The sequence below is a fragment of the Paraphaeosphaeria sporulosa genome (genome assembly GCF_001642045.1).
Source record: "Paraphaeosphaeria sporulosa strain AP3s5-JAC2a unplaced genomic scaffold CC84scaffold_11, whole genome shotgun sequence".
Classification (NCBI taxonomy): domain Eukaryota; kingdom Fungi; phylum Ascomycota; class Dothideomycetes; order Pleosporales; family Didymosphaeriaceae; genus Paraphaeosphaeria; species Paraphaeosphaeria sporulosa.
Window position 1 is genome coordinate 467,143 of NW_017253370.1, and position 14,850 is coordinate 481,992.

Genomic DNA, 14,850 nt, shown 5'->3' on the forward strand with positions numbered 1-14,850 from the left:
GCCGGACTGTCTTGTGTCGTCTAATGATAGAAGCAGCGTAGATCTCCCGTTCGCAGGCTGAGACGGGCGGCCTTCGCCTAAGGATGCGATCTCGTGTTGCACGTCTCTGTATGTTGGATCTGGCTGAAGGGCAAGCCGTTGCCCAGTAGGAATCGCCTGTGAGGTTCGCGGTCGAGAGCAACCTTTGCCCTTGCCTGCGTTCTGGAAACAAGTCGCGCCTGCTCCCGGCAGATCCGACGCACTTCCCCTGCTCCGAATCTAATCCGAACTTGCCATGGCCTTCCTTCATCGAGATTTTCCACCGCCACCGGACGATGAGGCTGCAACGACGATTCCGGCTCCATAGATTCGAGCCACGAATAGCAACGAGTAGTGGTTTCAGATCAGCGGCCCGTTGCATCGGCATTTGTGGAGGTGAGACGTGACGCTCAGCGGTGGCCAGCCTTATGAGGCTATCCACGGACACTAGCACACTGGTGCCCCCTGCGCTGCCGCCACACCGCACTGTACACAGTAGACGTGAATTGGGCAATGCCTGTTTTCCGGGATTAACAGGTCAGGCCACGACATAGTTCTCCTGGCTGGACCCCATGATGGCGGAGCCGCTCTCGAACCACGGCCCACCCCGTGCAGTCGATGCTTGCTTCCGCGTAAACGTTAGCCAGGGGATTGGTAGCTTTTGACGGGGAAGTAGTAGTGCTCAGTATACGCCGTCAATCACAGTGCACAACGGCGGTATGCCTAATTTCCACAGCTTCGGCTTCCGGCCATGGATTTCTCCCTAAAGTACAATGACAGGACCGTACGTGTGGGCTCAAGATTCTGCTTAGATCAACGGACGGGCCCTGCATTCACATCCAGACCCCTCCGGTATACCTTTTTGTGTCTCCCAGTCAGCTCCAGCGGTCACTTTCGCGAGGGTAACCATTGAGTGCGGCGGTGTAGGCTAGCCACCATGATCGATCCGTAAACGTCAACTTTTCAGACGACTATGAAAAGGACCGCTATTCCGGTAGGCAGCGACAACAGAAGCAACTCATTCTCTCTCACCTTCGCTCCTTGTCTATAATTCTCAGTTCTCAGTACTTTCTTCCTTCCTTCCTTTCATCCTTCCTTTCTTCCTTCCTTCCTTCCTTCCATCCTTCCCTTCTTTTTTTCGAAGACGCTATATCTTAAAACCATCGCATCTTCGCTCCCTTTCTAATCGCTTCTTATTACAACATCCCACAGAATGCTCTCTGAATCGCATAAACGAGGGTTTTGCAAGTTTTGTAAGGAAAAAGGCGTCCAGGTGAGTGACAGCAACCTGCGATCCAATTGAAGCAGCTGCTCATACACTCCTAGTGTGACAAGAAGAAGCCACGATGCAGTGAATGCGTTGCCACAGACAAGTCTTGCGGTGGCTACGATATGGGTCACATTTTCATCAATGTCGACTCATCAGGACCACCGGCCACGTGGAATCGTGGCCAGAGCGCACAGAAACACCTCCTACTGGACTTGGCATCACAGCCCGCGACTTCGCCACCCCAACACCTAGACATGCTAGCTGCATCTCTTCCTTCGACATCCGATGCCATGTCTCTGGGCTCGGTGGATGCCTCGAAGGCCATACTCGCCCTTGCGAATCTCGCAGATCTCCACCATCTGGTCGAGCTTTTCCTGGACCTCTATCTAAGGCGTTACGGGCCTGGAAAGACAGTTGTGGACCCACTTACAGCCGGTAATGAATGCGGGGGCTGGAGACTATTGCTTCCTTCATGGTTGGGACGATCTGAGATTTTGGATACCGCTATCGGGGGAATGGTCGCTTCCTTCATCGGCGCACAGTACCAAGACGTGGCTTTGTCTAATCACGGAGGGAACATGTACCTGAACGCTCTGCAGATGGTCCAGAAAGCGCTGCCAGAGCTCGGCGCCTCTGAAAGAAAACACCTGCTAGCGACGACCTTGGTAATGAGCTCTACGGAGCTGTTCATGTCCAATGGAGGCGGATCGAGCCAACTGACCCATATCGAGGGCGCGACTCGCCTGCTCAATCTCTCGCTGGACAGCATGGATCTTGAAGAGCTGCACATTTATATCGTAAACCAAGGCCTGTTTGAAGCGATATCGAGCAGGCGTTGTTACCCCTGCTCGTCTTCAGGGTTTCGCCATCTAGCACGCCAGATCTACTCGGTGCCCCGGGCGAACCACAACGACTTGTACTTCCAGTGGTGCGAACGGATTCTCCCTCTACCTAACATTCTGAACACTGCCGATACTGTCGTCTCATCCACTGCACCAGCGCCCATTTCCGCTGTCCTGGCTATCCTGGACGACTTGGCCACACTCGAACAGGCCATCGCACCTTGGTACGAGCTCCTTCAATCCAGCATGTCCACTCCATGGACATTCCCCGCTGCACAAGTCAGCACAGACTCCGTCCCATTTCCCCTTCAGTTCACCTCGATCGAAGCCTGCACCAACTACTGCCTGTACTGGATATCGCAACTCCTCATTCTCGAAGCCCGCCAAATGGTATACGCACGGCTACCTCCCTCCGAGATCCCCGAGCACAACACACTGCAGCCGCGCATCTCGGAGTACGCGTCGCTAGTCTGCCGCTCCGTGCAGTACTGCGCGCACAACACGTCCTACGCTGCCACGGAAAACATGTTCCTGCCGCTGGACGTGGTCTCGAGTTACTATGTCAGGCAGGGCGACCACGAGCGTGTGAGCTGGTGTATCAGTGCGTTTGCACGCATGAGCCTGGAGCATAAGATTGGGTTTGCGAAGAAGAAGATGGAGATGGTTGGTGTGAGGATTGGGGATAGTGCGTGTGATCCTGAAGGTATTTGGGATCAGGTTTGATGCGCCCCCCTCACTTTCACGTTATTGTTACTGCGTCCGTGCTTTCCTCTCGTCCATTTCCTACTGTCATATCCATTTGCAGCATTTTCGGGTAGAGCATAGCATAGCATTTTGAGCATTTCTCGGCGTTGGAAACCAGGGGGCATTTACGGCATGCTCTGGCAACATTGGCATCAGCAGGGGCATTCCTGGCGTCGCTCGTTGTTAGGTAGTCATTCTTTAAGTGTTTTTGTCTTTTGTTCACCGGGGGATTTGGCATTGCCTATCCTACAGTAGAGCATTATCACGGTACCAAACATCCATCTCTAGTGTTGTGCAGATTGCCATACTCCCTAGCCATCTGAGTCTGTCTTGGTGCAACACATGCACCAGTCTTGCCAGATCGGCTAGAATATCGTTTTGCACAGCGATGTCGAACCCACCGCCAGTCCTCGCCGGGTGCTTCCGCGATGGCACTCACCGGCCCTCGCACGGCGCTCAGCTCAGGCGAGCCATGCTCCGTTTCGTCTGGGCTCAGAAAGAGTAGACGTTCGGCGTGCACGCTAGGGCCCGTCCAAGGGTCGGTGCTCGGATTTGCCACTCAGCCGAACGATCGACCCACGACAGCACACGCGGCAGCGCCGAGGACGAGGCCGGCTGCCGCTCATTAGAGAGACGCGGACCCAATGCTACCGTAGCAAACGGATTCGATTATCGTTTTTTCCATGCAGGTGGACTGCGAATGGAAATGCGGCAAGGCACCGGTGAGGTACCGCAGGCGGAGTGTAGATGGTTGCCGGATTGGGATCATGGCGAGGCGTGGGCGTGGTTGGTTGGTTTCTTAGTTGGAGGTACTGCATAGATTTAAGGGCGTGGAGAGCTTACCACAAAGCCGTTGTCCCGTCTACCTTGGGTACGGTAGAGGTGGGGTTTGCGTACTTGTTCGCTTGCAAAAGCTGGGCGGTGAGAGTCGTCGTAACGCGCACCCACCCTGACATCTGCATAGGATGCACAATAAGCGCAGGAGAAATATGATTTACAGAGGGGAGGAATAAAGATCTGATCAGGCTTTTAGTGTACTGTATGCATGCGTTTTGTCCTGTCCAATCCAGGGCGCACCAAGACCAAATAGCAAAACTTAGAGACAACAACGCCAATCCCATGCACGACCGCCCGCCTCCTTTTCACCCGGAAGTAAGACAGAAAAAGCAAATGCCATGCTCTCTTATTACCTATTCTGCCCCTCCCATCATCATACAATCTAAAATCCTCCCATCTACATGATATCAAAGCTTTCCTTGAGCTGCTTGATAAGTTTCCACTCGTCCATGCTGACGTCAGCGCGGAAGTAGTTCTTGAGCGTGTCGATGCTCTCGCGGGAGATGTGGGAGTACAGCGTGTCTTTTTCCTCGAGGTGGCGGCCGTAGAGGGGCTGGTTGGGACCCTCGATCTTGACCGCGACGGACGGCTGGCCCTTCTTGCAGACAGCGATTTGCTTGTGGTCGCGCTCGATGGATGTGCTGTTTTTGTGTTGTTAGCGTTTGGCAGTGTTGTGAAGGGGTAAAGGGGGGGACCTTACACTCTACCAAGGGAGATGATCTCTTTGACGCCGGTGACGGGGTTCTTTTTGATGGCGGCGATGGGGGTTGTGATCTTGAGGCTGCCTTCGACGACGTCGACGCCCAGGACGATCGGATCTTTCTTGTTGAAGACGGCGATGGGGCTGAGCACGCAGGGGAAGACGGCAAGCATCTTGCTGTCCTCCTTGCGCTGCTCCTCGAGCTGCTTCATGTGCGCGGTGAACTTGTCGAACAGATGGTAGATAATGTCTGCTTCGAAGATCTTGACGCCGATTTCGTCGGCGTAGGCGCGCGCGTCGCGATCGACCTTGACATCGAAGCAGAGCATGACGGCGTATTCTTTCGCTTTTTCTAACATGATACCTGCGCGTAGGACATCTTTCTTGAAGACCGGGCCGATGGAGATAGTGGCGACGGGAATCTTGGATACGCGCAAGAACTCGAGCAGGGCTTCGAGCGAGCCAAGCGTGGATGCTTGGACGGAGACACCACGGCCGGTCTTGGACACCTTGCTGAGCAAGTGGGCGAGATCGCCCATGACTTCGTCCATCAGGTCTTCTTCGTCGTCGTCTGGGCCAACGACGAGCAGTCGCGAACCGGCGATAGCTTGGTCAAGACCATCGGCGGCAATCTTGATACCCATGGCGGCCTTGACCTCCTTGTTGTGTACGTATTGTGACTTGACACGGAGCTCCTTCATCTCCGCAGGCGTAAGCAGAGCTCGAATGTTAGTTGCTATAGGCTCGGGGTTTCCGCAGAGCACTACTCGGTCACCCTCGTGCAAGACACCGTTGGAGAGAATAACGTCGATGGTGGTGCCGAGACCTTCGATGACCTTGACTTCCAAGACTGTGCACTCTACCTCGGACAAGTACATGAGGTTGTTCGTCATACGCTCTTGGGTGAGCTTAATGATGAGCTTGATCATATCGGGGATACCTTCTCCGGTGTGTGCAGAGGTCGGGCACACAGAGACATACCGCGACATATTCTTGTTCCTGAAGAAGAGCTCCGAGTTGAAACCTTGTTCTTGCAGTTGCGTGTGTACCATGGTCCATCGGTCGTCGAACTCCTTCTTGACGCGGTCCTTCTGGAGGCTCAAGGAGTCTTCGAAACCGTTGTTGTCAATCTTCTTCCAGTCAAGGAGACGATCGATCTTGTTGAGAGCGACGATGAAGGGCGTTCTCCGTTCTCGAAGCAGTCTCATGGACTCCAGTGTCTGTGGCTCGAGACCGTGCATAATATCGATGACAAGAATAGCAATGTTGCAGAGAGAAGAACCTCGGGAACGCAAGTTGGTGAAAGACTCGTGACCAGGGGTATCGATAACGAGGAGACCGGGGACGTTGAACACAAACGAGTGATCTTTGTTGACGACGGCAGTCTTCTTCTCCAATGCCTCGACAGGGAAGTAAGTGGCACCGATCTGCTGCGTGATACCGCCAGCCTCGCCTTCCTGAACGTTGGTCTGCCGGATCTTGTCCAAAAGCTTGGTCTTTCCAGTATCAACGTGGCCAAGAATACAGCAGATGGGCGATCGAAGGTTGTCTTTGGATCGGGCAGCGAGGGCCTCCTCGTGCAGCTTCTTCCTGCGTTCCGCCGCGGCAGCTTTCCGTGCAGCTTCAGCGCGCTGTGTGGCAGTGCCCTCCTCGTCGGAAGAGGAGTCGTCACTGTCGTCGCTGTCATCCTCTTCCTCGGAAGACTCGTCGTCTTCCTCAGGTTGGGCAGCTGGTTTGCCGTTGGCGGCAGCCTTCGTGGCGGCCTCCTTTGCCTCCTTTGCAGCAACCGCGGCCTTCCTCTTCTCTTCTTCCTCGTCGCTGTCTGCATCCCAGCTGTCCTTGACGCCATCCATGGCATCGGCCTGGGCCTCCCAGTCCTCGGCCGAGTCACTCTCGTTGCCCTTCTTCGCCTCAGCATCTTCACGCGCCTTCTGTGCCTCAGCCTCGGCAGCAGCGGCCTGCTCTTCGGCTATCCGGAGCTCCTCGAGCTTCTTTGCTGCCTCTTCGGCCTCCCTCTCCTTCTGCAGCTCGGCCTGGTTCTTCTTCTTCTTCTTGCGGTCGTCGTACACTGGCTTTTTCTTCTCGACGGGCGCTTCAAGGGCGTCTACCTTGGCAGTTCCACTCTCGAGCATCTGTTTCAAGCGTAGCTCGTTCCGTGCCTTGGCCTCTTTCTGTGCCTTGGTGAGGTACTTGCCCTCCTTTTTCAGTTGCTCAACCTTCTCCTTTTCTTTTTGCTTCTTGAGAGCTCTGGCCTCGGCCTTTTTCTTCTCTTCTTCCTCGGCCTTGCGCTCCTCCTCCTCTATCCTGGCCTTTTCTTCTGCTTCAAGGCGAGCTAGTTCCTCTTCGCGTTTCCGTCGCTCTTCTTGTTGCTTCTGGAGTGCAGCAAGGGCGGCGGGAACTTTCTTGCCCTTCTTGCCAGCCGCGGCAGCTGGAGCGGCGACGGGCTCGGGAACGGGTGCTGATGGAGTGGCAGCCTTGGTCTCTGTGGGCTTCGCGGCTTCGGTCTTAGCGGGCGCGCTGGCCTTCTTCTTCGCGGCCTGTATCGATGTTAGATTCGGTCTGATCCAAAGCGTCTCTCTACCGGGTGTAGCAAGAACATACCATCTCCTTCTTCCGCTGCTTCTCCTTCTCCTTCTTTTCCTTTTCCTTTTCCGCCTTCGTCTTCACCCTGGGCGCATCGTCCGCCACTGGGGCCTTCTCTTCCTTCTTTTCCTCTTTCTGTTCCTTCTTAGGCTTGAAGTTGCCCGCAAACACGTCGTCATCGTCGAAGTTGGCCTCCTCGGGCGCCTTGCCTGCAAAAGGGTCGCCTGTTGCGCTGGCAGCAGGACTCTCGCCCAGCTCGGCCTCCCAATCCTCCTGTCCACCCTTCTTGCCTTTCTTGCCCTTCTTGCCGCGTTTGGCCAGCGCAGCCATCAGGCCGCTGACAGGAGCTTCTTCCTCCTCGGCGGCAGGCGCCTCTGCGGGGGGCTCTGCGGCGGCCTCATTTTGGGGCACAATCGACTCGCCCAGGTCGTCCTCCCAGTTGTCCTGGGCCTTCTTGCTGCCCTTCTTCTTTGGCGGCATTTTGGATCGTGTATGGCGTGTGCCGTGTCGCGACTCGTGGAGCTAATAGGCCGCAAAAATTGTACGCGGGTAGGCGAGCGTACGATGGGTTTCGAGACCAGTGGCGGGGTCAAGCGCACACTTCAGTGGCGGCGGCACTGTGGATACGGCGTCGAAATCCGCTAAAAAGGCAGGCCGGTGGGTCTGCGAGGCGGCGCTCGAGAACTGCAAGCTCGAGCGACTCGAGTATTGTGTGGCGGAGTCGAACGCACAGTGGACGTCGAAATTGGCGTGTTTGTGCATCCATTGTCGGCGGGGTTCGCTCCTGCGGGTCGCGCCTGCCAAGCGTCTCACTCGACCATCGCTTGCTGCCTGATGAGTCGAAACCAGGACGTGTCAGATGCCGCGCCTCTCCGTGAGTAGCAAGAATAGATCCATTTTCACTCAAAATCAATGGTTCAAGGCATGACTCAAACAATGCAATCGCTAATTTGGATTATCGCTCTGCCCGTGCAGAGCCAAGTCTACTCCGTGCCTCCTGCCCATGCACCCATTCTCGCAACCCTTGTACAAATCCAAAATTGAACGCCCAATCCATTTCCCGCGATAATAAAAAGGAATGCTATGCTTTAGAGGCGTGATTAGGTAGCTGTATATATAGACAAGTGTACCTTCCCCCGACCCGCGAACAAGGTAGTAAGAATACGATAGTATCAAAGAATGAAGCGACTTTTGCTAGACCATACGATCGTGAGTGGGTACGTACGCTGCAGATGGTAAGATGTTGATGCGTGAGTCGGTGGCTGGACGCTACTGCGTTTGGCCGACGAGGAGGGACTCCACGGCGCTGGAGATGAAGGCCTTCTTTGGTGTGAGGTCCATACCAAATCTGCGTCTTGTTAGTCATGTTTCTCTTGGGAAAGTAATGTTACGGACCTCTTCTCCAGTTCCAGCTTGATCTGCTTCTTGGTTACACTCATGAGATCCGACGAAGCAAGAATGTCGCGGATCTCGGCCAACACTGCATCGTCAGAGGGCATGCTCATGAGGTTGCCCATCTCGACGCTGCTGTCGTAGCCGCCATAGCCGCTCGGGGCGAGGCTCATCCGGGACCCGTTGCCATAAGGCATGTTGAAGTGGGACATTGGCCGAGATGGCGGCATTTGCCCATATTCAGACCCAACAACGGAGCCGCTACCGTTCATGCCCATGAATCGTTTCGTCCCGTAAGAGAAGGCAGAAATCTCAGAGCGATCGTCGCGCATCGTGTGCTGTTCCCACATCTCGGCCTGGTACTCGTCCCACTTCTTCTTTGGGATGCTGGCGGGGTCAAATTTGCCCTCGTCGGACACGATAACCTTCTTGCCAGCCTCACCCTGGATGATACGAGTGTTACCCCAGGAGAAATCATCCATGTGCCAGAAAGCATATAGCGGAAGACCAAAGGAGAACACCGGGGTGGCAAGAATGTAGATGATCATCCAACCAATCATTTCCCACTTGCGGCGAATGATGAAAATGATAGCCTGTAGACCATAGATGGCACCCAACAAGATGAAAGCAGTCATGGGAACGATTCCTGGCTGCACAATGACCTGGTAGATGAGATAGCCAATGTAGACAACTGTAACAGGCATGACAATGGTTGAGATCAAATCCAAGAAGACGACGAAGCGCATACTGAAACAGCAGAATCCACAAAGCTGCTGCAGAGGGATGAGCTCGAGCAGGTTGTGCACCGTAGAGTTGATCCAGCGACGACGTTGAGACATGAAGACCGCCCAGCTGTCGGGAGCAACAGTCCAGGCGTGAGCTCGGAAAAGGTACTTGGTCTTGTACTTGGAGTGGAACTTGAGAAGCAAGGTGGTCAAGTATCGGTCCTCTCCGAGATGCAACAGGTTCTTCATATGAAGGGTGTCAACGCGAATTTCCTGGTACGCTTCCAACACTTCCTTGCTGACGAACAGAGGCTTTCCGGTCTCGGCGGCTCGGATGCGGTACATGGAGAAACAACCAGGAAGACAAGTGACGCAGCCGAACAAGCTTTCGAAGGCCTTGGTGAGGTTGTGCGAGATGAAGTATTCGTAGACCTGCATCATAGTGACAAAGGAGTGCTTGGCGTTGGTGAGCGACGTTTCTCCGCAAACACCAATCAGGCGAGTATCGTGAAGGAAGGCGGCAACGAAACGGGTGGCGGAGTCTGGAGCAACGACAGTGTCTGCGTCGATTTGCAATATGAACTCATAGAAAGTGGGGTTGACACCGATGATGTTGCGGACCTGATGATGCATCTCGAGCTCCAAAGGACTCATGGGAAGGTTGTAGTGGACCCTGTTCAAGAATCGCATGAGAAGGACCTGAGAATCACGCTTTCCACGGTTGCCGGGTTTGGAGACTTCGGACGGCTTTCCAACCTTGACCACAACGAGGAAAGGCACGATGTGACCCTGCACCTCGTACAGACCAGAGTAACATTTGCCCATGTTGTGTTGTTTTTGACCTTCGCCAAGACTCTCAAAGCTCAGAGGGTCGGGGTCAACGGTCTCTGATACACCGAGAATGTCTAGTACAATGCGAGGGGTAGGTTTGTCGTTGCCTTGTCCGATAATCATGCCGTCACACACGATTACGATGAGTTTGCGCTTGTCATCGTACTTCATCCGCGCCGCCGAATCGATGGCACGACGCAGGGAATCCTCGTCCTCGGTGTACGCTGGCACAGTGCATATGATGAACTTGTCTATGTTCTCCGGTACGCTCTTCCGTCCGAACTGGAGTGCGGCGAAGAACTTGAATCCGATAACACTGACGAGAAGAAGCGAGATAGCCAGCAGGAAATACTTGGCGAATTCGCACTTAGCCGAGCTTCTGGTGTCGAGGTCTCCCACATAGAACAGGTTGTCCATGCAAGTCTTCATGGCCTTCTTCTTGTCGGCGCTTAGGGTGAGTCCCTCCCAGTATTTAGCGACGTCGGTGCCGGACTGCACTCTGAAAACGTCAACAAGGGAGTCGTCCATGAAGTCGGTGTTGGTGTTGTAGTTGCTGGGCCAACTCTTGCCGTCAGCCCGGGGTTGGATGGAGCGTCCACCCACGATATAGTCTGTGAAGTCATATACTCTACCGTACATGTAAGCGATGGACTTCCCCGATTTCGTCAGAGTCTTGAGGTACTGGGGGCTGTAACCAACACGTCCCTTCATGTAGTTGGACTTGAGGAAAACCTGCTGCTCGAACCACCAATCAGGGCGAGAGTCATTCCAGAACGCGCGGAAATCGTGGAACTTGGCATTCTGATCGGTGGTGGAAACGAGGTTCTGCTGGTTGGTGTAATTGGAGCTCCTGAAGTCGAGTTTGAGACCAGGGTGCACTGATCCGTCAATGCCAACACAGAGTGCGGACACATCTACCGGGAAAAGGTTGGTAGCGTCCTTTCCAGCATACTTCTCCAAAGAAGCATCGGGGACGATGGAGGGGTAGTGAGCTGGAATGAACTTTCCGAGATCATATACAATGCCACGGATAGCAATGTAAGCATCGTTGTTGTCTTTTCCGTTGTACGATGTCAATTCAGCGGTCGAATAGACGTGCTGAGTAGGACAAATGAGCCTTGGGAACCCAATCATGAGGAAGACGACGAAAGCGCAAGCGAGCCAGATGAGCATGTTGATGGCCAGCTTCTCTCGCCAAGCGACCCTGACATCTTTGCGCTTGATTCTTCCAAACCACTTGATGAAGATGTCGGGGATAAAGAACGTCAGGGCATAAACGACGAAAAGCCAGCGCTTGCGGCTGCCAGAGACAGGCTGAACATCCACCTCCTCCAGCGCGTTCACTTCGGCTTTTTCGTCAAGGATCTTGGGTTGCTCCAGGCCATGGAACATGTCTCCTCCGCTGGTAATAGCGGAAGGCGCCTCGGATCTGGCGTCGATGTCCTTGCTGCCAAAGTAGCTACCAGTTTTGTCGTGGTAGTAGCCTCCCGGCGAAGGTGCAAGAAGACCAGACCTGGGATCGCCAAAGGATCGAGGCGCATCAGGAGTCAGAGTGTCGTCGGTCGGCCCATGAGCTGGGGGGGAGATATCGCCGACGTTGGCAATCTCAGTCCAACACCGTTCGCTCAGAAAGACACCAGTGGTACCCACCCTTACCTCTGTCTCACGCCAAGGCTTGCTGTCAAGCACCGTCTCTGCCCGCTCCCTCTCACTACCAACGAGAGACCTGTCCAACTCGGCAAGGCCAAGAAACTCGGCAAAGGGTAGGAAGACGCTGAAGTCGGCAACGTGAAGCCGCTGGCTAACCTCAGCGATGTTCAAGGACTGAACTTGTATCCGCACGCACTTGCTGTCAAATTGGTTGGCGATCCTCCTGTCATTGGGCTTGAGGCAGAGCACAAAGTAGGGGTTGGCCTTGCGCAAGGAAGATTCGATGGTTTTGAGAGAGCTCAGGAATTGGCCGGCGGCGCCAGTCTGCTTAGCAGAGTCGCCTTTCTTGGATCCCGATACCGTACTGTCGGCCTCGCTCATCGCATCCTCGTCAAAGACGTTGACTGGCCGACCCATCCTACCACCTTTTTCTGTTTTACGGCGTGCCATGCTGGGCATTCTCATGGGCTTTGAACTGACAGTAGCTTGTAGGATAGCAGACTTGTCCTTCTGGTGAGTCACCTTCTTCAAAGCCTCTTGTCCGAAGAGCTCTTGCACGAAAGAGCTCTGAGAGGATCTGAGAAGGTTCATCATGTCGCCCGAAATAATCTCAGCGTTCTCTTCCATGAAGTTTTCAGCATTGTATTCGACCTCACCGGCAAAATGGCGGACTGTGAAAGTGACAGATGTGTTGGGTGTCGGGAAATTGCTGCCAGGTTGCGTGACGTTAAGTTTGCCAGGCTCAATGGAGGCATTCTTGCCATCGAATCGTTTGCGGATAGCCTCGAGGAACTGCATATGGGTCTTACCGCGGCGTGTCTGATCATCCAGGATGCTGAGAAGACCATTTCCAGACTTCAAAAGACCCGTCTTGGCCTCGGTGTTATCCCAGTACTGAATCTGAGGTAGGTTGATCTCCTCCTGCTCAATTTCCCTCATCTGGCGCTCGAAGAAAGTCTGTGAGTAGTAGTTGTACAGGAACTCATTAGCTGAGTTATTGAGGAGCTGGTCCAGGTTGCAACCAGTACCCGAGTAAGGAGCGAAGCCGGGGAAATCGACCAGAGACGCCGAGTTGTTGACCTCATCAGGCAGAGCAGCTATCCTGGAGTTCACCTGTTCCATGACATAGGCAACCAGCAGCGAGTAAAGAGTCCGTGCCATCTCATCGGCGTTTGCTCGAGCACCTTTCGGGTCGAGCATGACTGTGACACGCTCACGGTACAATGTCTTGGTCTTGTATCGCAAGCTCTGCTCGAGATCATTCATGGTGACCTGCAGGAAACGGGCAATGGGCTCCAATGACTCCTTATTCTTCACCATTGTAATTGTCTCACCACCTTCGTGCGAGTAACCTCCGCTGTCGTCTGCCGTGGGGGTGGTAGACTGGCCGCTTTCGAACTCCAGCTGGCCAATGTGGAGGATGATGGCCATGACTTCACAGATACCGGCGATGTCCTGCTTCGAGAACTCGAGCCTGCGTAACGCGGTCTTGAAATCCTGGAAGCCTCTGGCATCGTCGATGCCCACCTTGAGCTGCGAGGGGTGGCCCAGATAACGCCATCGTTTGTTGGCCGTGAGCGAGGTGCGGTTTCCGGCTCCATCACCGACCATGTCCAGGCCTAAATGCTTCTTCTCGGCCAGACTAGTACCCTGTAGGAGATAATACAGAATGTGGTAGCTGCGCTCGCCAGTCGGAACGGTCGCGATACGGCCGCGTTCCAGACGATGAGCGAGGAACTGGGCACCGATGAGGGTTGCGTGGTGCGAGGTTGCCGTCTTGTACTGCAGCTCAAGCAGCAGGCCCGCCTTGGAGGCTGTTGGGGTCGTAGTCGATTTGGTTGTCGTAAACGCATCGAAGATGAAGTTGGCATGTTCGATCTTCTTGGACAGCGGAGTTGCCGAGTACGAGAGAAATGCCCTCAGCATGTGCCCGCGGATGGTGGTCTTGCCAGCACCCGACTCGCCCCTGCCGCTTGTTAGTCCCTTCCCGCCACAGTTCCACGGTTCGACGCGGGAACTTACAAAAAGACCACGGCCTGATCTTCAGAGCGCAGGCCCAATCGCATGTAGGCGCGCTGGGCCATGTCTTCGGCAGCCTGCTGGGCGCTGCCATCCTTCCCTCCCTCCGGACCTCGGCTGGAATCGGTGTATGTGTTGAGAGAAATTAATGCGTGGGAAGAGAGCGTCGAGGTCGGCAGGTGGGCGTGAAAGCGGCTGGCGAGATGAGCCGTGAGATGTGTGTCGGACTGCAGGTGCTGGCCCAGGGCGGGCAGCGACGGCTGCATGTATTGGGGCATGTTGCCGCCAAACGAAGTGTTGGCCATGATGGGCAGACGCGTCCCGGTGGGAGCGTGGAGCGAACGTGGGCGTCAGACAGCTACGGGCGAAGCTGCAGCGCGGTGGAGAGGGCTGGGGGAGCGGTGCTCAGGCGATTGGCGCTGGGTCGTGTTTTGCTGCGGAATGGAACAGATGCAGAGACTCAGGAGACACACGCACGCGAGCGGCAAGCAACGCGCTCGGAACACGATTATTAGGAGCAACGAGCGTGCAGAAGAGTCAACTAGAATGCAAAAACGAGAGTATCACCAGTCGCAGAGCCTCGCCGGTGTCGAATAGGTCGGACGCAGGAGTCCTCACGACAAAATGATGCAGGCTGCCTGCCGGGGGGTGCTCGCTGCTTGGAGTGCTCTCGCCCTAGCGAGTGGACCTCGCTTTGAGGCGGCCGTGCCCCCCGCCTCTATTAAAATAGACACCTTTCAGCGTATTTTACGGCCAGATCGGGCGCGCCGCCTGTTTGACAGCTACCCTGAGTTCTCGCGCTGCTTATGCGAGCGGGCTGCTGGTGCGAACGGGCTGCTGGTGCGAGGTGGTTGCTTCGCGGAGACAAACATTGTGTGTTGCTTCACAGCCCGCGTAACCTCGCGATAACGTGGAGCACCACAACATGCGGAGACAAATGGGTGGTGAGACAACGCTCGACGGCTGGTTGATGAGCGTGCTGTCTCGATGGCGTCGTGTGCAATTTCAAGGAGGCGGACCAGGGTTGCAAGGCTGGGGTAGATCGCTGCGGCTCATCGTGCTGGGACGCTACACCGGGTGGGCTTTTCTTTCCACACGGCAGCAGCAGACGAAAGGCGACTCCAACCCTACCCAACCTCTTTGCGCGTGCAGGTGCGGGGACTGGGAGGCTGGTGACACACTGTCTCGGGCGCTGAGGGCAGAGGTGGCACGCATGCAGCAGTCGGAGCGTTGTCCGGG

General features: G+C 55.1%; 3 protein-coding genes across 3 annotated transcripts; 1 reads left to right on the forward strand and 2 right to left on the reverse strand.

Moving 5' to 3' along the window:
• Window positions 1-1,032: 1,032 nt before the first annotated feature.
• CC84DRAFT_1209037 (uncharacterized protein) lies at window positions 1,033-3,694 on the forward strand. The gene is made up of 3 exons (XM_018182197.1): window positions 1,033-1,291; window positions 1,345-2,833; window positions 3,226-3,694. The coding sequence occupies exons 1-3, from the start codon at window positions 1,232-1,234 to the stop codon at window positions 3,501-3,503; spliced, it is 1,827 nt and encodes a 608-aa protein (XP_018031290.1). The 5' UTR covers window positions 1,033-1,231; the 3' UTR covers window positions 3,504-3,694.
• A 176-nt stretch (window positions 3,695-3,870) lies between these two features.
• CC84DRAFT_1128178 (uncharacterized protein) lies at window positions 3,871-7,739 on the reverse strand. Its single transcript, XM_018175790.1, has 3 exons — window positions 7,013-7,739; window positions 4,412-6,948; window positions 3,871-4,352 (listed from the first exon to the last, which is right to left on the reverse strand). The coding sequence occupies exons 1-3, from the start codon at window positions 7,472-7,474 to the stop codon at window positions 4,109-4,111; spliced, it is 3,243 nt and encodes a 1,080-aa protein (XP_018031291.1). The 5' UTR covers window positions 7,475-7,739; the 3' UTR covers window positions 3,871-4,108.
• Window positions 7,740-7,991: 252 nt separating this feature from the next.
• On the reverse strand, window positions 7,992-14,295 carry CC84DRAFT_1154301 (uncharacterized protein). The gene is made up of 3 exons (XM_018176879.1): window positions 13,615-14,295; window positions 8,390-13,558; window positions 7,992-8,342 (listed from the first exon to the last, which is right to left on the reverse strand). Exons 1-3 carry the CDS (start codon window positions 13,914-13,916, stop codon window positions 8,264-8,266), a joined length of 5,550 nt encoding a protein of 1,849 aa, XP_018031292.1. The 5' UTR covers window positions 13,917-14,295; the 3' UTR covers window positions 7,992-8,263.
• Between the last annotated feature and the right edge of the window lie 555 nt (window positions 14,296-14,850).

Excerpts from the sequence above, each read along its gene's own strand:
- CC84DRAFT_1154301 (XM_018176879.1), bottom strand. The coding sequence starts at position 13,916 with ATGGCCAACACTTCGTTTGGCGGCAACATGCCCCAATACATGCAGCCG. Across the intron at positions 13,559-13,614 it reads GATCAGGCCGTGGTCTTTTT|GGGCGAGTCGGGTGCTGGCA; the intron begins GTAAGTTCCCGC and ends AACAAGCGGCAG. Across the intron at positions 8,343-8,389 it reads AAGCTGGAACTGGAGAAGAG|ATTTGGTATGGACCTCACAC; the intron begins GTCCGTAACATT and ends AACAAGACGCAG.
- CC84DRAFT_1128178 (XM_018175790.1), bottom strand. The coding sequence starts at position 7,474 with ATGCCGCCAAAGAAGAAGGGCAGCAAGAAGGCCCAGGACAACTGGGAG. Across the intron at positions 6,949-7,012 it reads AGCAGCGGAAGAAGGAGATG|GCCGCGAAGAAGAAGGCCAG; the intron begins GTATGTTCTTGC and ends ACATCGATACAG. Across the intron at positions 4,353-4,411 it reads ATCATCTCCCTTGGTAGAGT|CACATCCATCGAGCGCGACC; the intron begins GTAAGGTCCCCC and ends ACACAAAAACAG.
- CC84DRAFT_1209037 (XM_018182197.1), top strand. The coding sequence starts at position 1,232 with ATGCTCTCTGAATCGCATAAACGAGGGTTTTGCAAGTTTTGTAAGGAA. Across the intron at positions 1,292-1,344 it reads GTAAGGAAAAAGGCGTCCAG|TGTGACAAGAAGAAGCCACG; the intron begins GTGAGTGACAGC and ends ATACACTCCTAG. Across the intron at positions 2,834-3,225 it reads TAGTGCGTGTGATCCTGAAG|TCTTGCCAGATCGGCTAGAA; the intron begins GTATTTGGGATC and ends CACATGCACCAG.